Source organism: Oreochromis aureus, linkage group 20, assembly GCF_013358895.1.
Source record: "Oreochromis aureus strain Israel breed Guangdong linkage group 20, ZZ_aureus, whole genome shotgun sequence".
Taxonomy (NCBI): Eukaryota; Metazoa; Chordata; class Actinopteri; order Cichliformes; family Cichlidae; genus Oreochromis; species Oreochromis aureus.
The window spans coordinates 27,177,213-27,205,066 of NC_052961.1; the positions used below are offsets into that span (position 1 = coordinate 27,177,213).

Below are 27,854 nucleotides of genomic sequence, written 5' to 3' on the forward strand. Positions count from 1 at the left end.
CATAAAAATGTGTCACAAGTCATGCAAAAGTGCCCCTTACTCCTTGAAATGCGCCATACAATGCACTTTTGGTGTAAGAATGAAAGTGGCACCAAAAATATCAATGAAAATGTTTCAGATGTGAGAGGAGAAATAATTAACAGTGACCATACAGTTTATTAGTACTGATATTCACATAATTAGTCTCTTATCTCAGCTAAAGACCCCGGCTACTGCACTGAACCGGATTCCTCCTTTTTTTTTATATCAAAAGGGAACAAGATGGAAAGGGAGCATAATCATGTCACAAATAACAAACATATGCCAAGTTCCCTTTTATTCCCAAAGTGGGGCAGCATCACCATGGGGATCGAAGTGGCTACGGCTCAGATGATTATTTGCAAGGGGACAAAGTGGTGCAGTACCCACCAAAGCGTGAATTCATGAAGTCTCTTCCACCCACAGAACATCAACAAGGCCTTCAGCTCGTCAACACGAGATCTCAAACCACTTCTCTGACACAAAGGCCACAGGAATCAGTTGTCTTTCAGTTGGTGAGGGCCTGTTAGGCAAAACGCAAGAAGTCAGAGTCACACTGCAAGAAGTTAACTTGTGAATACATAGAATGTAATCAAACTGGTTACATTTTTATATTAGATACAACATATTACTTGATAGTAAACCCCCCATAATTGATTCTAAAATTATCATTGGTGAGCAGTGTCTTTTCCTCATAACACTTCTTTTTTTTATGCTGCACACGCTCCAAGGCCTAATTATGTCTCTTGTTAGCCTTAAGTGCCAAAATCAACACAGTACCACTGTCACGTACACAAACAGGATGACAGAGACCTGCACTGGGTGAAGGTCTATGTCAGCCTGGGACGGCTGCGCTGCAAAAAAATGAAAAATCCTTAATTTTTTAGCAGTACTGTTTCTTAACCTGTGAAAAACAAGCTATAAAAACCTAGCCATCCCTGTGTAATTTAAAAGCAGACTATTTACAGCAGATGAATTATCCTGCCTTCCTTGCCAACATAATGAATCTGTTACAGGGTTTGGATTCACTGAGTAAGTGTGACCATCTTTGCTGGCCCTGCGGCTTAGATGACTGTGTTATCCACTCAGACAGCAAACACTGTCAATACTCCACCAACTTATTGTCGCCGTGGCAATGCAAAGTGTGTGCGATTTCGATGTCAAACCTACCTGTCCGGTTAAATCGCAAAGCGAAATGCAAACGCACCAACGACTCGCCAAAGACAGATCTCACGCCTAATGTTTTTCTGTATATATAACACTTTACATGTTCAGTAAACTTGGACATGTAAAGTGTATTTACTGATATTACATAACTTGGAGGTATTGAAGTTCAAAGCGTACACCTTTGTGCCAACGTTTAATACTCCCATGAACAGACAGACACCAAACGGCACAGTAAAGACATCTATCAGCTGACTCATTACACCAATAGAAATCAGTAGAACATGTTATTTTTTTGTGTGTGTGCAGCCTGAACATGCTGTGGCATGCGGCAGATGGATGAGGTGATGGGAAGCAGTCCGCCAATTTATGTGTAGATTTGCTCGAGCAAAATACCGACTGAAGCTGACTGTGGCCGCGGAGTAACAACATGAGCTTGGAGACGAATGTGAGGATTCGTGGTCGACATTTTAACGTTCTTATTCTCATCTGTTTCTGCTTAATGCTTCTTAATCCTGAGCACAAGTTACTGGAACGTTTCTTAACCTGTTTTAAACCGATCAAGCCTTGCTGCTCAGCACGGGGCTTCATAAAATTTAAGCCACTTGCTAATAACATTCATACTGTGGATTTCCAAGTGCTGAATGACTGAGAAGCATGCATCCACCTGTCATACAGTCAGTACCTGTTTCCGTTATAAGCAGTCTTGTAGACAGGCGTCTGCTGGATCATCTCATCAGTGTAGATGGGCACGGCAGTCCGAACGCACTCGTGCGAGCACTGCAGGCTGTCGTTGTAGGCAGTGAATATGTCCACCTTGCTGGGCACCCGAGCTGGGGTGAAGTCTGTCAGGTTTTGGCAGCTTTCTTCTTGCTGGTGGATCTTTCGCTGATGGCTATTGTGGCGACCATTTCCAGACTGCGCACAGCTACAAAAACACGCACCAAAGACAAGAAACAAACATAAAATCATACCTTGTACCTTCGTTCATCTATTAGGGCTTCTGAAAAGGAACGGGGGTGCACGGCTGACGTGTCGTGAAGCAAAAAGTAAAGGAATCTTTCCTACCAGTTTTTAAGGACGAGTGTTGTGATCAAGGCCGCGATAACCATAATGAGAGACACAGTGATTGTGATTATCTGGTGAACTGCCAAACCTGTAAAAAGGGCAGAAATGTGCAGGAGAGCAGAGAATTACAATCATTTGTATACAGCACACGGCCAAGCACTTCACTTCTGTTTTGTTTTTTGAACTGCACAAACTCGCTGCACTCGACAAGGTTTCGAGGCCAGTCCTCTAAAAATGTACAGGATAACAAGCTGCAACAAGTACTGGTGACACTGACTGAGTTTGAGAATTAGAAATTATTCTATTACAGTACAGTCAGCTCGAATGCGTAAGTGAGTTTTCAAATCTGCAGATCAGAACTTTATATTATGTCACCAAACTCACAACCAGTAGCTCTACAAAAAAGAACTGACATGTTTTTCCATAACACTGTCTTTGTAGATTCTGCCCCAAGGCTTTTATTTAAACATTAAATGAGAGCAAACAAGTTGATATGTTATATATTTATATTTTTATGCATGAAAAAAACAGATCAAAAGATGATCTGCAGTCTGAAGACTCTAAAGGGAGGCATGCCATTGCACAGCTAACAACCAAGGCTACTTAAACACATAAACAGAAACACACACATGCATATTATGTGAATCATTAATTGATTTCGGGCAACAAGACATGGCCATGTATAAATGGCAGAAAAGTACTACCATTTTAAGATGGCAAACTAGGAAAGATTGAAACATTTTCCACATTTAAGGTGTTTTTGGAAACCTCAGATTAAATTTTGTGTCATATATACCACTATTTCTCCAACGAGCTGCTAACCGTGTTTGCATTACCTGTCTGGTGCTGGGCAGGCAGCATACAGTGACTGAGGTTATATATACTCCTGCATTTCTGTGGTACTTCACTTCTTTACCGATACAGTCAAAATCTGAACCACAGTAAACATTGACTCAGTCACTGCAAGGACTTCTGAGGTCACATTCTTATCCACTCACTGTTAATATTCATGATACTCTGGGCTGAGTAAGATCTATTTGGACTTGTCTCCCTGCTCTTAGAAAATCATTATTGGAAAAAATTAAACCCCAATTATAGGGCTATCAGAAGGAAAGAGTGACTGCTAGCTGGCAAAATGATAACTCATATGGACCGAGTCTTTAGTGGTCAATTTAGAACAGAACACTTTTGTACGAATTGGTTATTTCACTGCTTGTTATTATTTGATCTAAGGAGGATTATAAAACCCACAAACCTCTGTATAATCACAAGTCCACCCGGTGGCAACCATATCATTGTAAATTCACACACTTCACTACGATTGTTTGCTAAGCTTTCTGGACTTTGCCAAGCCATAAAAGCATTCAGCCTTTTCTTTATGCAGGACATCTTAATCAGCTTCCACATATATATGAAGCCCACATTTATATGTTCTGTATGACTAAAGTATAAAAGCACACTTATTACTTAAACACTTCACTCGTGTGTGCTGATCTCTCACTGGTGCCAGAGGAGAGTAATCCAAACAAAACTGCCCAGGACATGTCTAAAGTAAGGATTAGTGCAAGCCTATTGCATTGTACTGTAAGGTTAGTGTGTATCTGTGTGGGTGAGTGATACAGCGTGAGAGCGACTAGGACACAATGACACACTGCAGCAGGTGACATGCTGCAGGAGGCCAAAAAAAGGGAAAAAAAGGGAAAGAAAAGCCGTCATGATGAAAATGCTCACGTGGGCCTTATACATCTCACCTCTCCATCAGCCAGCTGCCTGGCTGCTGATCCAAGCCAATTTGTCTTCGGGAAACGCTCAAAAGGAAGTGCTGCTTGGTCATTTTAGAAAAGCACACAACGTCTCCTCTGCCTTCCATCTGTCTAAACAGCCTCTTCTTAGACAATAAACTTAGGTGGGCAGGACCATGCAAAAGACATACCAGGTCAACCTTGGATTAATGATATCTCCGGCTGGCTCAGGGAAGCCTTACCTTCCCAGTGCAATCAGGGTCCCTTGCCATGGCAAAGGCACATTAACTTATCTGGCAAGTCATTTGCATTTGCCTCATATCCCCTCTGTATCCTCTAACCCCCCTCTCTGCCTGTGCCAGGCTTATGCTGAAGCTGTTAAGTTGAAAGTGTTCAGCTGTAAATTAACATCTGGCCAAATTCAGGCACAATACAGCTCCAACCTGACCTTGATCGATAGCTGAGTTGTCCACTGAGGATTGCTTCATTTTATATCGATGTCAGATTGAAAGAGGGGGACTTTCCAGTCAGTAGATTTTAAAATCAAAAGCTGCACTAATTTGATTTGTAAAGCCATTACTGATTAAAACCCATTATGGGACAGAATTAGGCTGTGTTCCTTTCCAGCCTCCTATGGACACTCCTCAGCTCAGGAAAACAAGTGGAACTTCAATTAGTAAATTACAAAGTGCCATTAACTGACAAATATGATGATTGATGTCCGTAAACATGTTCAGAATTCTATAATTTTGTATGAGGGGAATCTGATTGGCTACGCTAGGCAAACATGAACATGCTGAGTAGAGCTTCCTGATTGCGGCTTTACATCTTAATGCTATTTTTTAATGGTATTTAAATCAAAGTTACTTCCAGCTGCCATTCGGAGCCAAAACAAGCACAGTTTCATCGCACAGTCCTTTAATGAAACAACTGAACCCAAGAATGTGAGGTCCAGCAACACAAACACAACATTAAGTCTATTACATCCTAATTTTCAGGGCAGTACATTTAAGGCTGCGGGAATAATGGAGCAGATAATGACACGGGTGACAAATCTGAGTGCAGAGGCTAGTTCTATTTTAATCCACGACTGCCAGTTGGAGGGAGGGAAATTTGGCCTCTCTATCTAAAACTCATTGTGTCCTGGCAGTCGGCTTGAAAAATCACCTTTGGCAGTCACCTTGCTTTAGAGATACCCAGTTAGGTTTTGTTTGGTCAAATCACTGCCAAACAAAGAGCAGCAGAGAGTCACACAGGCAGAGGGAGGAAGGAAGAGGAAAAAGGGACATGAAGTGATACAAAAGGGAAGGGACTGCTGGCCTGTAACCTCTGTGGAGCTCCCATCAATGCTCCCAGCAAGGAATAAATGAGATTTTTCACCTTCATGGCTATGACAGTTTGATGAACATGTCAACAAAAAGAAGTGCAGTTAAATTAAATTTCCCCTTGCCACCTATTTTTAATAAAAGAGCGACAGCTTAGACACAAAAACTCTGGGGAGTCAATTAATGTAACGTTAATGCATCGAAGACAAATATCTGTCTCAGCAAAGCAAAAAGGTCAAAAGAACAAAAATACAGTACCGTTTTTACAGATATATGTACAACAAAATAACAGCCCCACCTTTACAGAGTGGTGGAGCATGGGAAAGAAAACAAAGAAAACTTCGCCTAAGTTGGTGCAGCTCTAGATTGCCTTCTTTAAGAGTGCAAGATAACTGATAGGGGATTGTGCAGTCCAGGTTCTCTTCTAGTTTTAAACCATCAACGTTTCTCTGTGTACATAGTTTATCTTCTGTAATTCTGGATGCCCTGGGCAGCTTTACGTACCTGTTTTGCACGAAACAGCAGGCACAGTTAGCAGCTAAACAGCCAGACATTTCTCTCAGGACATTTCTTAGTGGACACAAAACTAATACCAGTGAATATGGGACTTTCAGTCTGCTGAAAGTGTCAAGCAAAAACATTTTATTGACATGTGTGCCATTACAACTTTTGGTGTTGTGTTTGCAGATTACTCTGCTGCCTCCAAGTGGAAAAACATCCACTTTTTTCACTGTTGCTGCACTGTTGCTGATCTCTAATCAGATGATTTACTAATTTATATTTATAAGTCACCAATTTCTTGAGTTGTGGAGTGATGATTATGACTGTATTTATGAAGGAAAATACAGTCACAACAGTTATCTCTAAAAATCCACTATGATTTTTATGAGTAAAACTGCCCAGTCATAAGTATCTTGAAATATCACTTTGGCTTAAAATATTATGCACACAAATTGTTATTTTCCCTCATAGCTAACGGGTTATTAAATGAGTATATTTCCAGTGAATATACGTACACATTATGAAGGTTTCCTTAATAATTTTTGCATGGGTCATTTTGAAATGTCTTAGCAGAAATATTTCAGGTATCCCAGTAAGCCACTGTGTTGACATCCAGAATAATGGGAGTGAAATTTAGCCATCATCTATTTTATTTATTTCGCTAGATTTATTTTTAGCTTTTGAATAGTGGCTGTTAAGTCAGACCTGAAAGTGTAGCAAGAAAACGGCATGTTGACATGAAACAGCTGGCCTGGGATTGGCTCAAACCCAGGCGAATGCTGATTGTGAGCTACGGGGAAATTATTTATTTTGATAATTTTAGCAATAGTCGTTTTATTTGTTCAGTGGCATATAAAAATTTCTTCTCATGCAAACATCATTCAAATCTTCTGAATGCACGAGGAGTCTACTTTCTGCACCTGCAGCCTTTCTGCACAGTAGTTGAGATGCAAGATTTCTCAGATCTCAATATCTTTCATTTTCCTGTCCAGCGATTTGTCTGTCTGCTGTTTCATTCGTAAATTAGAATGATGCAACAACTCAATGGTGATGGTGCTACAAAGAAAATCAATATTTAATCACTGTGCATATGTATGAGTTATTGTGTCAGTGTGAGTGTGTGTGTATACTGCATCGTCTACATGTAGCGGGTTTAGGCACTATTTGCAAAGTGATTTAGAGGTAATGGCACCAAAGCCCACGCAGTATTTGCTTAAAAGTACCTGAAAAATGTAGGAAAGGGTCCTCATTTATAAACCAGACTTTCAGCTTATAGAGGTTGAGCAACCTCATTCCCACAGATTGCAAAGTGTGTTTGTTCAGGCATACCCAATACATGCCTATATAAACCCTCCAAGACTGAGCAAAACAGGTTAGGAGAAGGCTTCCATCAAAGGTTTGCCTACTGATAGCTAGAAACTGCCGATTAATGCTGGTGTCAAAGTGTCAGTCTAGGGCTGATTTCCACAGAGTCACCGAGCAATCTAAAACGCTCACTGAAGAAGCGGACAAGAGAGCCCGAATGAGGAGCAGGGAGAGGAAGAAAGAGAGCAAGAGGGGGAGAAGAAGAAAGCTAAAAAGGCATAGATCGGAAACAATTGGTGTACAGATCTTTTCTCTCAATGTCAGAAGCATAGCTGCATAAGTCAAGCTCAGTGGCAAATGCAACAATCCATTGCCAAAACAAAAAAAAGTAGCTAGAGTCCATTGCTCCAGTAAGGCAATGGCCTTTTTTCCACAAACATGCGCTCGTCTTCTGTCCTTCTCTGTATTAGAAACAGCAGGGAGCACACAAGAGCTCATCCTACAACACACAAATGAAAATTACTGCAATTTTCAGGAGGGTATAAAATGGCATTGCTACTGAGCCGGTTTCAAACAACCTTCTGAAAAATCTGTGTACTACCATGCTGGTGACAGGAGGCATTTTTGTAAACCAAACAAAAAGCTTAGCTGAACTGTTGAGCAGGCGATTGGACCTAAAACTCCTGCCAGGCAATTCAATGTCTCTCTCTCTCTCTCTTTTTTTTTTTTCAACAACCCCCCCAAAATAAAACAAGAGTTTGAAGAAGTCATATTAAAAATTCTCCCTCAGCACTTTTGATTGACAGAACAATCTAACGTAACCAAAACAGTGTCTCGGTCAACATCTGTACTCTTCTTCCTCGAGGCGGACGTGTCAAGCCACGGAGAAAGAGCTGGAGAAAACAGAAAGTGAAACAGCATCTGCTCAGTGAAGCCCGCTCAGCTCCTCTTGGCTGAGATTTCTGTAAATCGGGAACGGGGGGGGGTTTGACTCTGCACGCCTGTCGCCGGGCATCAGCATTTAAGTCCAGATTTAATGCTTGAGAAAAGGAGATTCATTTTTACTCACTTTATTGAGAGTCAATACAGAGAGTAAAGGCAACCTTATTGGATTGCCATGGTAACTGTTGGGAAAAGTGATTTCTCTCTGTCTCTATGTGTATCTCTCACTGTTGAAGAGGCTGCATTGTACGCCTATACGGGTCTGCACAGGTCAAAAATCTGCATTACAATGCTCGCCGAGCTGCCTTCTTTAAAAATAGATTGCTGGGACACTTAGCATACATTTTACATGCACTCGCTTTGCTCCGCAGTGGATATAAACTCCATCCACTTTACCCACACATCCATCACAAACTTGATAACATGACGTGATTTGTTACCAGATGGATCCGTTTAGTTTAAATACCTCGAATTCATACGCTGAATGCTGTTCTGTGCTTTTTAAACATCCTCTACAAGCAACCGACAGGTCCGCACGGCTCAACGGGACCGTTCGGGAACACGTGGTGGCGTTCGATGGCCCTACATAACACCGCAACATTTAACCTTGCAACCCTCAGATCATCTAACAAGGCCCAAGTTATCAGTAGTGGCTTTGCTGACTGGAGTTTTAATCATCTCATATCCATAATGGAGCTGACAGCTCCATCTGCGTGGAATAGAGGGGGGTCGAAGTTGCTAGCAGCACAAACAACAGGAACAATCAGTGAGCATCTGGAGGCTCCACAGCTATAACACCCCCCCTCCACCCGCCTCCGCTCCCTACTCATCCTCCCTCACCTCCTCTATGATGGCCAGAGAGAGCAGAGAGACCAGGATCAACAGGAGCCTGTTTGCTTACATCTGCAGCATCCCGAAAAACTCCAATCCAAACAAAGTAAAATGTGTAACATGCACAATGCTGGCATATTGTCTTAATACAAGAAACTACAGATTGCATGTTGGTGATTAACCACAAAGGTTATAACACTGTGAGAAGGCATCTAATTACATAATCATAAAAACCTACGGCTGCAAGCCAATAAAACTTAACAGGTGTTAAACGGATGCCCTGACAGATGACATGCATGAGAATAGTTCAAACTTGGTTAATGAGACAGAAGGCATGCGAAAGCTACTTCCTTCACACAGATTAAGGGCAACATTCACTTCTTTAGCTCGGTCTAAACAATTTGAATTTTCACCAGTGCCAGAAAGAACCATCCCTTTTGTTGTCCTGTGCATCCACGCCAACAGCGAGTGGGAGTTAAGACACATAGCCTGTATTCAACAAGTGCAACTCAGTCAAGCTGTGGCAAGCTGTCGTGTACTTTCCCTGTGTCACTACGTAGCTGGTTTTTCTACCAACCCGAACTGGTTGGAGAAATGTCAGAGTAACTGACTGGATCCCACGGCAGGCGTGAGGAAATACAGCTCAAATGTTCATTTCTGGACACTGACATAAATAGACAGAAACAATCTTTTGATCGTAGTTGGATCCAAATGAGCTACAGTCTCTCAAGAATAATAATAAGGACTTCCAGAAAATCCAGAAAAGAGTGTGATAAAAAAATATGGGAAAAAATGACAGCAACAGTCAACGGTGCAAACACTATAGAAAACTTTCTGCTGCATAAAAGCTCAGCGCAGTGCAATCCTGTGGCATAGGTGGGATTATTTTCAGGTTTCAGTATAGTTCTGTGAATTCTGCAGTAAGGATCAGGACAGTTTCCTTTCTCTTTGCGCTACCAAAAACAATGTTAGAAAAGCACAAAATATGAGCTCTGTTTTCCTCCTTTTTGACTCGAGTCCCAATCGTCAACACGGCTGTAACTGCCTGTTGCCATGGTAATGGCAGTCTTAGGTTTGATTTAGCCTGGGGTTAAGTTGGAATTTTTTTTTAATATCTGCAGACATTTCCGCTAATGACAGAATAAACCTGGTTTTCAAAGTGCTGTGGAGCTTGCTTTTCTACATTTTTTTTCTATCCTTGTGGTCATACAGGTGCAACGTGCATTCAGAAATTTACTGTCACCTGAAGTATTAATGATTTTATCTGAGCACAGTCAAGCAACAGAATGTAACATTCAGACTACTGTCAGAAAAAATCTACATTACTTCTATTTTCTTTCTTTTTTGATTTAAAAAAGGGCTTTTTGGATACTTCCTCTATCACTGGCAAATCCTTGTGAATAAGAGAGCAGTCGAAAGTAGCTTCCTCTACTCTCTGCCACTCTCTGCTCTTTGCATTCATGTTTGACAGCGATTACACTCTGAAATGATTACAGTCATGTTACACACACGCCATATGGGATGACACCAAGTACATTCACGACTTGCGTTTGTGCGAGCATACAATATTCATGAGTCATAATGTGCATTTATTGCACGGCTGCATGCCTCTACTTGTACTGTGATCTCATAGTCGGTGAGTGCCTAAGCAGCAAAGATATAGACGTTTTCTGAGCTGCTGAGCTAAAGCAGCTAAGTGATTTAGTATAAGGAAGTACATTTTTGATCTGAATATGTACAATCTAATTATTTTAGGAAACGTGTTGCCAGCCCATGCTGTGAGGACCTTTTTGCCTAAGAAAGTCTATAGACTGCATGAACACTATAGATGAAGAGAAGAAGCAGGTAGGCTACTGAAAATAAGTGCAAGGATGAATGTACCAAACAAATGAATATTTAATTAGTCAATAACTGAATCATTAGCATGTTAAATACATAATTTCTAGACATTTTTTTCAGCTATTTTGCAGCTTCTTAGCAATCATTCAGAGCATTGCAGAAGCCATTTTTGTAATTAATCATCCAACTTGAAATAACACTTGTGGCATTTTTAATCATTTTGATTTTTTTATAGAATGTCCATGACCCTACATTGTATATATCGATGAAGATGAATGGATGGATGGATGGATGGATGGATGGATGGATGGCAGAACAAACATTCAACCTCTCAATCAAAGACATTTCTAGAATAAATCCAGAATACATGCTTGCTATGAGCTAACTGTCATTCTCCATCGATGCTTTAAGATTACAGTTAGTTTTGAGTGCTCTTGGTGCTGCAGTGGTAAACGTGGCCCTGTCTCAATTTTTTTTTGAGAAGAGCTGACATCAAATTCAAAATGAGCTAATATTTTTTCTTCAATAAATAAAGGGTAGATTTTTTTTCCATTTTACACGGCATCCCAACATTTTTCAGAATTGGGGTTATACATGCTTATTGATACTGTGATTATAGGAAACCATCAAGCAGGGGAGAATTACAACAGTAATTAAAAATGTTTAGTTTAGAATGACTTGGTTAGTAGATAGTTAGCATAAGTTGTTTAAATTGTCATAACATTGAAACTAATAGTCTCTTAGGTTCTTCTCATACTGGCTGCAGATGACTTGGGGCTCTTCAAATTGCATGTTTTAAAAGTGAACTGAAATGTGGCAGCACTTCCATGTAAATGAAAATATTGTATCATTCACCTGGAATAAATGCCACAGTTAACTTAGCAGAGTGAGTGAAAGCTTGGAGGATGGCAAGGCACAACCACGGAGCGAAAAGTGCATTCAGCAGATACCAGCTGGGTGCCAAATGCACTTGAACTCTCTGCATGCATGCATGATGCATGCACAGTCTTTTGCACTGGTTATGCATTTTTCAGAGCAATGCATCTACATTGCATGCATGTGCACCAGCTTCTCTCCTACTCACAGTTAACCTTAAATGGAGTTCGACACAGCTCTGTTTAAGCACTGACATTTGGGTTGGTCTTGTACGAAAAATAACTTTCAGCAGTTATTTTGTGACAAAGCAGCCTTTTGTTTTAGACACTGACAGATTAGATGCTGTTGTTAGCATTGCTGTCAGATGATGTCAACTCATCTGCCTGTTAAAGTCAAAAAACATTGCGGGCAGGTTAGACACAGTAGCCATCTGGAAGTGCAGTCATAGGTCTTAACCTTCTGTGAAAGGATTTCCCGTGAGGGATAGTGGTAAGAGAGAAGGAGAAACCTAGATAAATTAAAATAAATTTTATTATCACTTGCCCACTTTAACAGAATCAGTTTAAGTTTGCAAGTGAGAGGTTATCCCACTGCAAGTTTCATCAATCATGACTAAGAAATCTCGTATGCATCCACTAAGACAATTCAGAGATATGAGACAGGCATACAGTGAAGCGCTTCTCCATCTGCAATACTTTCAATTCATCAGCAATCCAATGCTGCACTGCTCGTGTGGTAATTACATCTTGCCTTGGGGCTAATATAAGGCAGAGGGTTAACGTGTTGTGAAGGCAGAGGGAAAATTTCTGCTGCGATTACACACCCACTCTTCGCTCTGAAACATGATTCTCTTCATCTGCTCTGATCAGACACAATGTGCTTATTGATACAATAATATTCAACCAGTTGGAGGGGGAAAAAAGTCTCAACTCTCCTTTCTTATCAGCTCTGAGTTAGCTGTGGTGACTGATTTCCTCCAGGATACAAGCCATCATCTGAATCACAGGTGGTCTCACACTTACCTCCCAATCAAGAGAAAATGAAGAGATCACAACAACACTGACAAGATAATTATGTCCTGCCATTTCATTTTGCATGTGCTATATACAGTTCAATCACAGTGCAACTTATATGTATGCCACTAACACTCAAGGCTCTTTTGGGAGGCATCGTTGTTCCAGTATAGAACTTGAACAGCACTGAGTAACAGCAAATAGTTCAGGAGTGTTCATTATCTGAATACTCCCACTGCAGAATGAACTTTTCTTGATTCCTCTAACATTTATCATTGAAACTGAGTAAGTCCTTCCTTATCTGTGCATACTTTTATGACATTTTTGCTACTGCACTAAATGGGAAAACTTAATTTGGCACAGTTATTGTTCCTAAGTTGTTAAAACATAACTTACATAGGTCATTTTAATAAAAAAACATGTTCCTCATAGACATAATGACATATTAAATCTAATAAGCCCGGCAGGGGAGGATTGTGTTTCCACATTACAGAAGAACTGCCCATAAAAATCCTTGCCCATAAAATGCCCACCTACAGTATTTTAGACCTGAGGGCTAAAATATGGTCGAGGGCATAGTCAGTGAGTATCAGCGCCTATATCCCTAAACTGCAATATTATAGTCATGAAAGCAGATCATCAGATGTACAGTGAAAAGGTGATAATAGAGGCTTATGATCTTTGATAGTCACACATTTAACCCCTTTTCAGTGTAAAAGCAAAGCTGTACATTTCAGATTCATTTGATTTTCAGTTTGTCAGAGAGTGACCAATTATCCACGGATCCATTTGGACTTAAACAGATTATGAATTTGTTAGGAAATGTCATTAACATACAAGTTTCATTCATATAGAACCTGTTTTACGTATATATACCTGTAAACACAACTGTGGAAAACTTGTCCTATCACAAAATAAAGCTCTGCAGAGAAAAGCCAATTCATAATTTATTTATAATGTTTTCAGACCTGATTTAACAAATGTGTTACCTTTATCCGCTTAAGGTTCCCCTGAGAAATGTTTTATTAAAAAGACAACCTGCAAAAGAAAATCTAAGTAGCATGTTTGGACACTGCTGACTTGAAGAATTACCTTCACAGCACTCTATGTTTGTCTGTTTAACAGTTACTGAGAGAAAAAAAAAAAAACACATCTATATATATATATGTTATATCTCTTACCTGGTGTGTCCCCTGGTGGGTCTAGCTTTGGTGGTTTGACAGACTCCGTGTTGCTGATAGAGGACTTGGTGGTGCTCTTGGACTCTGTTGTGGTCACCACAGTGAACGTCCTTTGGGAGAGCCTGGTTGTAGTGCTAGTGGTTGTGGCCACTGTAGTAGTTGCAGCCCTGGTGGACGTTAAGTTTAGTTTGCCATCGTCATCTATGCTATCAGTCCCCGTGGGTCCCCAGTCAATAAATCCAGCCACTGTGGTAGTCCGGCCCTCCTGAGACTTGTCATAGCTGTCCCATTTGAGCTGCCTCCTGGTTCTAATTAACAACCTCCCGCTTGATAAAGCCAATGGAGCTTTTGCTATTACAGCCAAAGGATCGCCCGTCTCTTTTTGAGAGTATCTCAGCCGGCAATTCTTGCACGCTGCTTGTCCTTTCTGTGCTGGCTTCCAATGCTTTTGACCTTTAACTTTTGGCGCTATTCCTGCCCTGCTGTCTTGGGGCGGAGGAACAGGGCTGAGGAGCCGGTGGGCTAACGGGCTCACTGTTCTCCAGTGAAGCATGTTAGGCTTATCCCAGAGGGGCTGCAAGCGAGGCCGTGAGCGAGGCACCGGTTTAGGCGTGAGTTTGATCCCCAGACCTTGACTGAGAGGGCTGCACACAGAGAAGTCCAAGGTAAGGTGAGTCATGGCTAGCAGGATCCACACCCGGTGCCCCACACAGCTGCCTGGCTTCAAAGCAGACGGACTGCAAAGAGAGAGTAAATGAGAGGCACCGTTTTAGATTTAGCACTAAATGTTAAAAACATACAAATCTAATTTTCTCCGTCTCCCATCCTACCAAGTTTCAGCTCTTTTGTCAAGATGCACAGCAGTAATTATCCCCTATTTACACACTTAGCAAAGCTCAACTCCAAGTTCTGGAAAACACACCCAATTACACTACAATAATAATTAGCCTCGCAAAGTGATTCTTCAATAACAACATAAAGGTCAGACGCGGGGTAAACGTTGCAGAACATGGGAAAGATTCTGGAGTTGCTCTTTTCACTCTCAACTGCAACAAGCAGGGAGGGCGAAGCTGCAGATTCACATCAACCCAGTGACGATTACAACAACACACAAGGTCAGTCCTCGTCATCATATTCAGCATTATCTCCTCCAAAACGCAAACTCATTTGATTCCCAAAAGGGAAATCTGGTCGTGCAGAGAAACATCTAAAGAGGTTTAGTGTAACAATAGTGGGAATGCACAAGTGAGCTTCACATATAACAGGTCTGTTTCGGTGTGTACGTGCTGTTATTTTCAGTCGTAGATTCCTTCGCTCCTCTCTGCTGCTCTGGGCACTGTGAACTCCCGCTGGGTGCTGCCTTAATATGCACCACTGTGCACTTTGACTCGCAGGTGTCTCTGTAGTTTGTGGCTGGATCATAAAATCGAATCACTGAAGTTTGATGTTCTATTTTAGCTTTGTTGAGGTTGAGTACTGCTTACAATATGATATCTAGTGATATTAACTTTTGCTTACCTTGTCCTCTTATACAAAACAGTGAATTGCTATGTCTGACTTTTTACATGCTTTATTGTCTTTTCAAGACTTTTTAAACGTTATTGCATTCTAGTTATATCATTTACCTTATTTTACTTGCTTTCTGTAAAAATGTTTTCACTGACTGTTGATGCCGATAACACATCTGGAAAAAATTACGTGAGGAATCAAGTTATGCTAGCTTTGGGGAGAAGTTAGCAGGTTACTTCCTAGTGCAGCAGCTCAATGCCCGGTGAACTCAAAAACCTACTTCTAGTCAGAGAGGAGAGGAGCTGGAGCAGACGGTTTAATACAAGGCATCTTTTCTTTATCATATGTTGTCAGAATGAACAGTGATCGTCTATAAGACATCATGATGTGTCATGGCATTCTTTTCATGACAACAAAAAACAAAGAACCTTACTGTTTCACATTTGTGAACACTGCGGAAAAAGCCACGGTGACAAACTTGGGTGCAGTCAAATGAAGAAGTTATGAACAAGGGTGCAAATTAAAATAAGAGTGTGGATCACGGTGCAATATTTTAAGATGAGGCATGATGACTACATAGAAAGCTTCACCTATATCACATGTGCGTTTATTTTTTTCATACTTTGTGATGTCCAAAAATATATTTTGTCCCAAAGTAAACTTCACCTCTAGACAACATTAACTGCATGGCAAGGTGACAGACAAGCTGGCTGTTCGGGGTTGCACCCCATAGCAGACTTGATTGTACAGACAACCTTCAGGAGCCCCTGGGACAAAGCTACACATTGAATCCTAAGGGAGGAACCTCATTATGGGCTGCTTTCATCTCTGCTGTCCTTGGCCAATTTAAACCCATACGGAGGACTTTTGTGGAGAGGTAATGATGGGTGGGAAAGTTTGAACGGGTCTGTCAACAGTCAGAAGCAGCATTAGACATCTTTTGATCATATAATCATTAAGTCTCTATCATGTTTCTATTACAGTTGTCCAAATAATCAACACTCAGCTACTAATCGATACAAAAACTACCACCGGATTAGATACTCATTTGCAACAGTATCAATACAGACAGTACCATCTTTGCCTCCTCCAGTTGACACACAAATTTACCTTAAGCCATTTAAATATTACGCAATAGCCATATTAGCTATAATAGTAAGGTAGTAATACATACAGAGAAAACCCCAACAATCATATGACCCCCTATGAGCAAGCACTTTGGCGACAGTAGGAAGGAAAAACTCCCTTTTAACAGGAAGAAACCTCCGGCAGAACCAGGCTTAGGGAGGGGCGGGGCCATCTGCTGCGACCGGTTGGAGTGAGAGAAGACGTGTTTATAGGATGTGTTTATAGGATAAAAGACACGCTGTGGAAGAGAGGGAGAGATTAATAACAAGTATGATTCAATGCAGAGAGGTCAATTAACACATGTTGAGTGAGAAAGGTGACTGAAAAAGAAATACTCAGTGCATCATGGGAATCCCCCAGCAGCCTACACCTATTGCAGCATAACTAAGGGAGGATTCGGGGTCACCTGATCCAGCCCCAACTATATGCTTTAGCAAAAAGGAAAGTTTTAAGCCTAATCTTAACAGTAGAGATAGAGTCTGTCTCCTGAATCCAAAACCATTATCAAAACAGTGTCTAGCTAAATCCAATAATAACAAAGTGACATTAATGTGGGAGCTAGGCAGTGCTTGTTGAATAGGATAACACAGTTATTTATGCTTTAAAAGTATTATGGTTCTCTTCAAGTCCCAGATCAAAGCAGAGAAAAGTCTACTAACAGCGCAACAGGAACAGTGGCAGCCTACCTCACCAACTGCATTTGATAAGCAATGAAAATAGGGTGCTAAGTCACCAGCAGAAAAAAAAGAATGAACTGTGATATAGATAAATACATTTGAACATATTTGACAACAATATTGTTTTAATCTATTTCTCCATAACTCTTAATTTTCTACCTACTGATGGAAAATGGTATTGAGTATCTTCTTGGCTATCGGTGTTGAGTGTAAAGTTCTAGTATCATGATGACCTTACTAACTATACTACAGTGACATTTGATGAGACAAACTAAACTTTTTAAGGTTGTATCTACAATTGGTTTGATCATGAACAATGCTTCTTACAAGCACATGTACACAAATAGGACAAAATACGTACACAGTGCCAGGAGCCTTGCTAAATCATTTCTACTCACTAAGAATACCAGTTTTTTTTAAAAAAAATATAATGTATATTTCACAGGCGATGGTACATATGTCAGTCCCCATTCATTTAATCTCAGCCTGACCCTCTGCATAGATTGTTGCCTCGAATGTAAAAAAAAAAAAGAAGAGAAAATGTGGTTTTTGGATTTGAGCTATAAACAAGGTTCAAAGCGCTTCAGTGGCATAAAAACATATTAAAAGATAAAACTGTTGCTGCCTGGCAGTAATATTATAACACTGCTTGTCACTTGAGGCGAGCAAAAAAGGTGAGGCTTCACACTTTTTGAACTTGTTCAATTATAATTCAAAGGTAATCCAGCATGCTAACTAGAGACCTTTACAATTATTATGTAGACAGGCTGCCCATGAAGAGTGAGAGCAGGCTTTTATTATCACCAGCGTTCCATTTTTAAGGTGTGAGAGACCAGCCGACCACTAACTGATAAATAATTTAGAATGACATCTTAATTGAGCTGTAAATGGTGACTGATGTGGTCACGAAAGAGCTGTGACAAGGTCATTTGATTTTTGACAGTTAAAAATATGGATAATAATTTGTCTTGTGAGTGTTTTGGCCTTGACCTCAGACTGAGATCTTGGCACCTGCTCAACCCGCACACTTCAGGTGAGTAAATTTTAACACTCCAATCCAAATTATTGCAATACTTGATAAGGAAAATGGCTGTCAGGAATATTATTATTTTACAGCAGGAAAAAATGAGGTGTAAACATTTTTTGACCATCTGTACCTCAAACATGATCAGAACAATGTAAGCAAAAGCAACCCTGAGGAGAGATGCCTACAAAAGGACGCAGAGATGACTTTTATGATCTCAGTCACGCAAGTCTCTGATATGATTGAGTTAGATGGAAGTGTTGTTCTTTTTTGTCAGCGGTACATAAGTGAATAACAACCACAGACAACAAATACTGAGCTCATGCTGGGTATTGAACTTCATTCATTAGGGAGTGGTAGGTAACTTTTGTATCTCATTCATTGTCAACTGAACATTGAGAGCACAGATGCAAAAATTATTCCTAAAATAAAAGGAACTTCTTTGTGTGCCTGCACCATCTTTAGTATCACAGCTGTGGCTCAGGAGCTAGAGCGGGTCATCTACTAATCATTAGGCTGGTGGTTCGATCCCTAACTCCTCCAGCCTGCATGTTGAAGTATTCTTGGACAAGATACTAAACCCCAAGTTGTCCAGTAGGTCCGCTTAATCATTCTTAATTACTTTGGAAAACAAGGAGCGCATTATGTACTAATGTGCCAGAATACTTTGAACCATGAGGTGGAGCACCTGTAAGAAGTCAACAATTAAAGTCATTGTGTATTTTATGTATTAGCCTATTTTGACTAAACTGTCTGATCAATAGTGTTAAAGTAAGAAGCTAAACCATAACATTCTTTTTTAAAAAGTCATGGCCAGTGTTTTATATAAAGTAGCTATAATGAGAGATCTTTAAAAAATACTGTTATTACTACTCTAAAATGTATTTAAAATTAAGCAGTGTTCATAAACTTGATTCACTAACATATTGATGTATTTTCACATTCCTTTCATTCACATACCGTCTACACAGTGAAGCAATGTGTTGGTGTTGAATTAGACAAAAGGAAAAAAACGTTACAGCAAGAACAACAAATGCTACAGATAAATTGCCTTCAACCGATGTTTTCTAAGAACAGCACTTGCATAATTTCAGAATTGCTAATACTCTTTGACATCCTGCATAATGAAAATATAATCTACAAGTATACTGCGCAGATGGTGGAATAATTGCAGTTTTCACAGCATGAACATACCAGATTGCTTTCTGGTTGGATTGTGTGTCTGGTGTCCTATTTTATGAGCACATGCTCTATCATACTGTCAATGCTAACTTCAGAATATAGGTAAACCTTCCGATATGGCAGGAAATCCCTTTAGTAGAGCTTGTGACATCTAATGACTCTCTAATGAGTTTCTCATGCCCCCTTCTTACATGCAGTCCTTGCACAAGAAGGAGTATCTCATGCACATGTTTATTGGAGACTTGGTGAAGTTAACTGAAAGCCAATTTAAATGCATTATTCAGGCATCATTCAGTGACCCTACAGGACACTTTTTAGTCCTGAATCTCAGTATGCCAGGTCCATTTTTGAACCCAGACATACAGGGAATGAAATTGCTTTGTGAAGTTACGGACCGATCCGTTAATTAGCATGTCTGCTGGCCTGGAGGACTCAGGTTTGAAGGTCAGCGAAAGACTTGCTGGAATGATGATTTTAACCAAGACTTGACAGACAGCAGATGAAAGAGGTACCTTGGGCTTCTGTTCGCAGACATATCAGGCAAAACAAAATTGCTGTGCATAGCACGTAGACACATTCCAGGAGTTTCTAACATTATATTACACATAAAGCACAATATGTTTTGTAAATAACATATTTGCTGCTATCCTTCACTGCTTCTTGTACCTTATCGATCCAGCAACCGTGGTTCTTGCTATATGTGTGGACTCTAATTACACTAAAATGTAAGAACTGGAAGGAATGTGTGTGTGCGCGTGTGTTTCAAGCCTCTGCCATCCTTAACCAAACTCAAGTGATGTAGGATTTCAACAGAAACTCAGTGATGTAACAGTGTATGTAAGATGTGATATTTTGGAGCAATATATTTAGATGACCAAATATGAAAAAGCACTGGAGGAAGGTTCACCAAGCTTGACTTCTCACTCTGCTCGTTGCCAGTTTAAGCCGTACTATATTCAGTAAAGCTACTTCCAACTTATTCTGCAGCTTTTTACAAATGCCACAGTCAGGGGGTGGTGTGTGTGTGTGTGTGAGGGGGGGGATTAGTCTTTGACAGGCACACCAAATTAAACACATGATCTATAAGCACAAAATCACAGTCAACCACAAATATATTATTAGTAAACCATACATAAGCTTCCAATGTGCAAATGCCAAAAAGGCCATCTGAAATCTAACAACAAATTGTTAGATTTCAGCACACAGCGTGACTGTCTCACTAACGCTGGAACTAAAATGAATTTTTCGTAATTTTTTTTTTCAGATTTTCTGTCACTTTCTTCTTCAAAAGCCAATGCAGTTCTGTTGCGCAAAACAGGAAAACATTACAGTGAGTAATCCATCGCGTATGGCACTTAATACCATTTACCTGGCCTTGAAACTGGAAACCTCGCTTAACCAACATAATACCATCAAAAGACCAAAATGAATGAAGAGTAGCCTTTGAAGTCTGTGAAAAAGATTCACGGCATAATCCTGAATCAAATGCTTGAGCAAAGGGTGTGAGCGGTTAATAAAAAAAGGCCATTCATACGGGCTATTATGCCTCGAAGACACAGCGTCTGCATCCTATATGTCAGATTGTTGACATGAAAAGTGGACTACTGTGGTGTGTGCTTGACCACTGGTTTTCCAGCCTATTGTTTTTTACTCTTTCATGGTCTGTGAACTCAGACAGAGCAGCGCTTGCGAATTTTTGCTTTCAGCAGCACAGAGACTATGGCACTCTAAATGAAGTAATTACATTTCCTTTCCTCTTATACAAGCATATGTTATGTGGGCTTAGCTGAAGCATCATATAGAGATGCTTAAGCTGACTTTAATTTACCTCACTGACAGCAAAATTCGGGTCTGTGTTAAACTGAATTTATGCAAATGTTAGATTTATCATGCTGTTTAAAACTCTGTTACACTCTCTGCACCAGTAGTCTGCATTACCAAGACTGAAAATGCTTCAAAGATCATGAATTGATGTAGTATATGTGCCGTATATATGTATATATATATTAAAAACCCTAGACCAAAACCTTTTATTTTACTCGCAGTCTGAATTCTCTGAGTGTCAGCTAGTTTAATTCTTTGGTTTATAAACATCTCAGTGCAAAGTCACACTTTCAAATTCCTTTAATGTTCAAACAAAATTCAAAAAAAGGAAATATATTTGATTCGCATCGACTCACAGGCTAGCTTCAAACGTCAGGTTAGTTGCATATTTCGTTTTTTCTGTCAACTGACTTGACTTGGCACAAACGCTGTTGAAACAGTTTGGGTGCCTGAAGACAAACTTACACCTAAGAACCTACTCAGGCACTAATAACCAACTCAGCTGATAAAAACAGTATAAACTGGGTGGAAAGCAAATATGAAAGCTTAATAATTGAACTGGTACATTATTAAAATTTTAATAGACACGTGCACATAATGAGGTCAATAAATATATAATTGATGGGAGGAGCTTGCATTTGTAGAGGGTTTTTTTATAACAAACTGTAAGTCAGTCTGTGCATCATCATCATCTTCTTCATATTTGCAGTATTATTTTGTGAAATTACTTCAAGGATTTCATTGCAACGCCAGATTTGCTGTATTAAATATGTCAAACGACCACAATCTAAATAAATAATCTAATCGTGACAGTCGGCATCGTGACAATTTTTGGGCCGGTTACAACCACCATTTTATCTGAGTGAAGAGGAAACTCATCACATCCTTACGGCTTGCAACATGTCAAGCATCTTGAAAAAGGAGAGTAGTGCCCGGTGCCTGATGATTCCGCTCTTTCCCTAGAAAAGATCAAAGTAGTTGAGTGCTGTGTAGGCTATTATGCACAGCAATTCTGCATACCATTTGCCAGTGGGACACGGATAAGCAAAGAAACAAAGGGCAGGAAACAGCATCTGTGAATGAGGCCAACTTTAAAGGCTCTTCTGAAGCCTTTTTATAATGCTTCACAGAGCCTCGATGTTTTAGTAATCAGAAGAAGTCAAGCTTAACAGAGAGTGATAAAACAGTTAAGAATACATTAAAGTGATACTACACACAGACTATTTTAAAAAGTCTAAATTTAGAGGAAAATTTCTTCCTTATAGTGTACTTAAATTATCGTCATGAGAGTACAAGGGCCTAGTAAAGGATTATCTGACTCTTTGAACTCATCCTTTTCACTCTGTTAGACCCAGTAAAACAAAACTATTATCTCTGAAGCTAATCAGATATTGCACCTAATTGTCTCTGCGCACTATCTCTGGCCCATTTCTTGGTTCATCATCACACTGTGATCACTTGTGCGAAGTAGGTCTTAATTAGAACTTGTTGGGAGTTTGCAGATCTGAGGCCTCAGCAGATGGGCTTCCCACCTGAGGGAGGTGAAAAAGGCATGCCTTCTTCAATCCCTTCAACCTGGATCCCCAGGCTGCCATCCATAGAAATTTGATCAGCATGGTCTTGACAGCCGTGCCACTGAGTACACATAATTTTCTTGGCTGGCCATTGAAAGGTGCCTTATTGAAGGTGACTCCACCTCTGCTGAAAATCTGGGTGGGATGGCAGACGCTATATGCCAGACAAGATTTAGACTGAACCAGTGGTTTCCTTTACTTTTTTATAACCTCTCAGTGGGGCTTTGCCTGCCCCGGGAAAAGTGCTCTGATTCAGCCTTTTGTGAACAATCTCAAGAGTACAAAAAGTAACTGGTGTTATACAGGGTAGCACGAGCAATTTATAGAGTATTTACACGTTGAACTATGGTATTCATGTGTCTCCCACACACTTCTAAAAACAGCACCTGTAAATACACACACACGTTTATATATATATATATATGTACACTGGGGAAAAGGTTCACCAGCTACAGTTCAGAAAGTTTCACGATGCAGTGGGTGGTTTTCCCTGGTTGGACCAAGCAGGCGCAGCAAGAGGTTAAAATGAGACTATGAGCATAAACTGGAGGACAACATCTCAGCATCATACTTGTTTTTAACTAACTTGACTTTTCTGTTTTCATATTGTTCTCCGAGACAGAACCCTTTGGCTGTGCAGAAGGAGTCGGGGTAGTGGTGGAGGTTGCGTGTCCCTTTTTTTTATTAGTTTCTTTAAAAAAAAAACATAATAATAATGTTTGTAGGGAGCGGAAGCTGTAATAGAAAAGCAATAAAGTGTTCCTAATATCGCTGAATGAGGTATTCAGTGCCATCAGCTCAAGGATTTTAGGGAGATTTTATTGCACTTAAGGTTGTGGTCATCTTCAGTAATCTCTAATTGTCTGACTACGGATCTGTAACACACACAAATAAAAGAAAAAGTAGAGGGCAGAGATACTAGAATACATGTCAGCAGAACGCAGCAGAGTCCTACATACAGCTACAGTGAAACGTGTAAACAGTGCACATAAATTTGGTAATAACATAAGATATATTTTCAATCTTGTTAAGGTTTTTTTTTTCCCTTTTTCAGTATTAATCATCTGCCAATCAAAACCATAATGCTACCACACATTAATTACCATATTTAATCAAACAGTAACGAGGACCTTAACTTTCAACTGCACAAGTTTTTACCCTATTCCTGCTCTGTAATTGGATTTGTTTGCCTTCTCTGCTGACTTTCCCGACCACTGCCTGTATCTTGGTCAAAGACTTTGATTGTTGTACTTTTATTGTGCTTTCTGGTCTCCTGGGCCTCATTTTGATTACTCCCACCTGCCATTATCGAGACAACCGAAAGTAGATACAGTCGCAGGTAGCTAAATCTAGGTAGCTAAATCTCAATCTATGTGCTCTTCTTGAACATTGTCCCTTAGATGCCTCAGCACAGTACAGTAGAACTACTCACTGGCAGTTTGACCCTTGGGGACAAATATCATAGTAAAGTATCTGATGAATACTGAAGTTGAGTTGTACATAAAGACCCAACTATCATCACCTCGAGGATACGCCACACCTTCAAGTTTTCAGTTTGTAACAGAATTTCATACTTGATAGTATTTATCAAGATGATATCCATCCAGTTTCTTCCACGAACCTGAGCAGTGTGGCTGGAGCCTATCCCAGTTGTCATAGGGTACATCCTGAACAGGTCACCGATCTACTGCAGCGCTATCATAAAGCCAATCACCTTCACAATGTGCCAGTTAAGAATCACCATTTAATGTAACATGCATGTTTTGGGAGGAAGCCAGAGTACCCAGAGTGAAGCCAAGTAGAGAACATGGAAACTGCACACAGAAAGGCCCAAGCTTGCAAGCAGATTTAAACCCAGGACTGCTGTGAGGTGATGGTGCTACCCACCACAACAACATGCTGCACCATGGGGAAACTGGCAAAGTTTAATCATTTGTGTATCATCGCATCACGTCTCATTTTTGTTTCTATGGCTAAGCTTTTGATCGCAACTTGTATTCAGTTATGGACATCCACCAACATTTGCTTCTCAGTTGTAGTTTATATCTCTTATGTAAAGACATCATTTTCCAATAAATGTTTTCTTGTTAAGCTTTAAAAAAAATTCAAAATGACCTCAAATGAATCTGTGGATACGCAAAGTAATATAACAACTTCGTTTAACTAAGGAGCTTGTAAAGAAAAGCGACTGGACTTCTTTAAGTGTCTTGAAGACATGTCACCTCTTATCCGAGAAGCCAAGACCAAATGGCGGGGAGTCCCAGGTATTTAAGTCCTACTGGGAGCTTTCCATTAGGAGGGTTGTTGACCGACGATTGATCGTGTGCCTCATCACATGAGCCAAGGTGTGAAAAAGGGTGTGGGTCATTATCACCAGAGTTTTCAGGTGAAACTATTATGAGATCTTGCCTCACTATATCATGTGACCTACTGAGCTCAACTGATGCATGTGAGTGGGTGTTAAGGCACTGGAAAGGGATCTCAAAACTGGATTGTAGGTGACATCTGTCGTAGGCCATTTCCAACTGTTAAATATTTTCTTTGGTCAAAAGGGTTTTTTGCCTTGAACTTAAAAAAATGTATATAAAAAGGCACCTCTTTATCCATGATTTATGCTTTGTGTTAAACTGTTGTATTCTAACCACTTTCAGATACTTCAGCTTCTAGGCTAAAGCAAACAATAGAACTGAGCATAACAGCACAATGCAGATCAGTCAGCATGTCAAGTTTGTAGACTGTGTTTGCGCTGATCGCTTATTCAGGTTTCGATGGAGGTCACTAGGGGTTTCCTCTTTACATTAAATGTATCAACAAAAAGGAGATATTTGTTGACACATTTATTATTCATGGTCATATACTCATTCTCCCAACACTGTTATAATAGCTACTGTAATGTTTTCAGATTAACAGCAGGTTATAATCAGTCAGTGAATTAATATCTTATGTCTGTGCAATCAGACGCTTTTTCCCTTAGAAACATTAATTCTGGTATTGAGTCCTTTAACATTCATTATAACCAAGTTGTCTGAAAAACATTACACTGTCATGGCTTTTGCAAAAGCCTGCAGGGGATTTGTGGATGGTTCATATCTTAAAAGTCATACACTTTGGGGCAACTATTAAGTCGCTCCAGTGGCTATGTTGCTAGATTGAACAACTTTAAAGGATTATGGATTGAGAACACACCAAAGACAGTGGGATGCTTGTGAGCGCTCATACAGTCTGTTTCCAGTCAGTCAACCTTCCCCAATTCGACCAGCCCCAAGCACAGCATGTCCACACGAGGGAGAAGATTCTTAAAATAGAGATGGGAGTATATGGAGTATGCATTTGAATTACCCTAAAAGAATGACAGAGATGGAGAAAGAAAGGAGAGAACAGGGAAGGAGCTGTGTGGTAGTCTTACCCCTCTGGGGGTAAAAACTCTCTGATAACATCCAGGCCACAGAACAAGGACGACTTACTCTAAGGGCAACGCACACAGGATTGCAGACTGGATGCACTGGCAAAGCTAGCTGCATTTGACTGCTGTATCAGATTACAACAGGGGCTTATTTACTTGCAAACTGAATATTGATAAGTCCTAGATTTACATCAACATGTTATTGGCATATTGGCATTGCACTGTGGCTCAGTTAACCTAAAATCTTTATGTTGTAATTATAATTGGTTGTTATTATTGTTTTGGGCACTGTTGACCTTACAACACAATCTCTCTATCTTGGTAGTGAACTTAACTTGTCTACAGTCACCAAACATCAAACAATCCTTTGCCACAGAGGTCACTGGTCAGGTATGACTGATAGAAATGTATAACATGTATCATGCACTGTCACATTATGCTAACAGACCTCCGGTTTCAGTAGTAGTAGTAAGAGGATTAATGTCATTTTAGCCTCACAATAAAAAGCACAAGTGGATGAAGCCCTGGGGAGCTAAAGTGCTGCTTAATCTCCCCAAAGACTCAATTCTGACCTCTAGAACATGAAAAACAATGCCGACACACATTAAATAATTCCATCACTCTCACACTGGGAATTGACGTGCTTTCCTACAGAAAACACAAATTTACACTGAATGGAAATGACTGACCCCTCTAGGATTAGCGAGGTAAAACATGTCTTTTTTTTTTCAGCTGCAGCGCGCTGAGAAACAAGGGCACAAACACATTCCCTATTTGCCCTTCCCAGTTCCATTAATTCCAGCATGTAGCTTTAAAAGAGTCTGACCCAGAATAATCACTGTGTTCAAGAGGAGGTCAGCAGAGATGTCCTGTGCAGCTGAAACCGCCTTAAGTTGGGAGGCTCAAAACAATTGGCTCTCTCTGTAAAACAAAGGCGCTACTGGAGAAGACACCACACATGATCAAAACAAACTTACGAATATTTTTAGTGCTGTACTTCAGAATTTCTGACAGTTTTACGGAAAAATCAAACATAAAGTCCAATCATTAGGAGGAGAATCCGACAATGACAGGGGAATCATCATGGAAAGCTTGCTAAGATAAGATGATAAAAAATCATGCAAAGTTTTTTAAACTTGGAACTGTGAAATTTTATCCACATGAATGCCAGGACCAAAGGTTTGGCAGCATAACACTCTTGGGTATTTACTTTATCAATATGATCAATGTTATACACTTCCCCTGTCAAGGTGAGATTTTCAAGGGAGATACAGGATAAGAAATTACAGCTGAGAACGACATATTTTGACGTTGGGTTATGAAACCTGAATGTCTGGCTGCTCTCACGGCACTCGTCCAAGAATAAATAATATTTCAAAGTTGGGAGGCTTACAGAGTTAATCTTACAATCAAAGTTTGCTGATTCAAAGTCAACAGGCTCCGTTGGCACAAACTGTAATTTTACTGTGCAGAGCACTGGACTGCTGGCCCACCACTGTGTGATCAGAAAATAACAAAAATAAGCTAATCACTTGAGGCAGCAGTTGACCTGCAAATCCAGCGTTCTGCGAGGTAAAATTACTGTGTTGACGGAGTCCAGTGACTTTAGAAGGCGATTACACTGATTCTGAAATGGTCATCTGACGGCAAGGCAGAAAAATGTTTTACAGCCTGTTTTAAATATAGCCTAAGCCTAATGTAATATTGATTTTTGTAAGTGGGTGGCTA

The 27,854-nt window shown here is 40.1% G+C and overlaps 1 protein-coding gene across 1 annotated transcript in view; it reads right to left on the reverse strand.

Annotated features, from left to right (window-relative positions):
* Window positions 1–27,854, reverse strand: part of ajap1 (adherens junctions associated protein 1) — a 49,768-nt gene that overhangs the window by 6,313 nt on the left and 15,601 nt on the right. The window contains exons 3-6 of the mRNA XM_031745057.2: window positions 13,806–14,542; window positions 2,251–2,338; window positions 1,868–2,110; window positions 409–541 (exon numbers count right to left, since the gene is read on the reverse strand). Of these exons, the coding sequence (XP_031600917.2) occupies window positions 469–541; window positions 1,868–2,110; window positions 2,251–2,338; window positions 13,806–14,542 (1,141 nt within the window). The 3' untranslated portion in view covers window positions 409–468. The remainder of the gene's footprint in view (window positions 1–408; window positions 542–1,867; window positions 2,111–2,250; window positions 2,339–13,805; window positions 14,543–27,854) is intronic.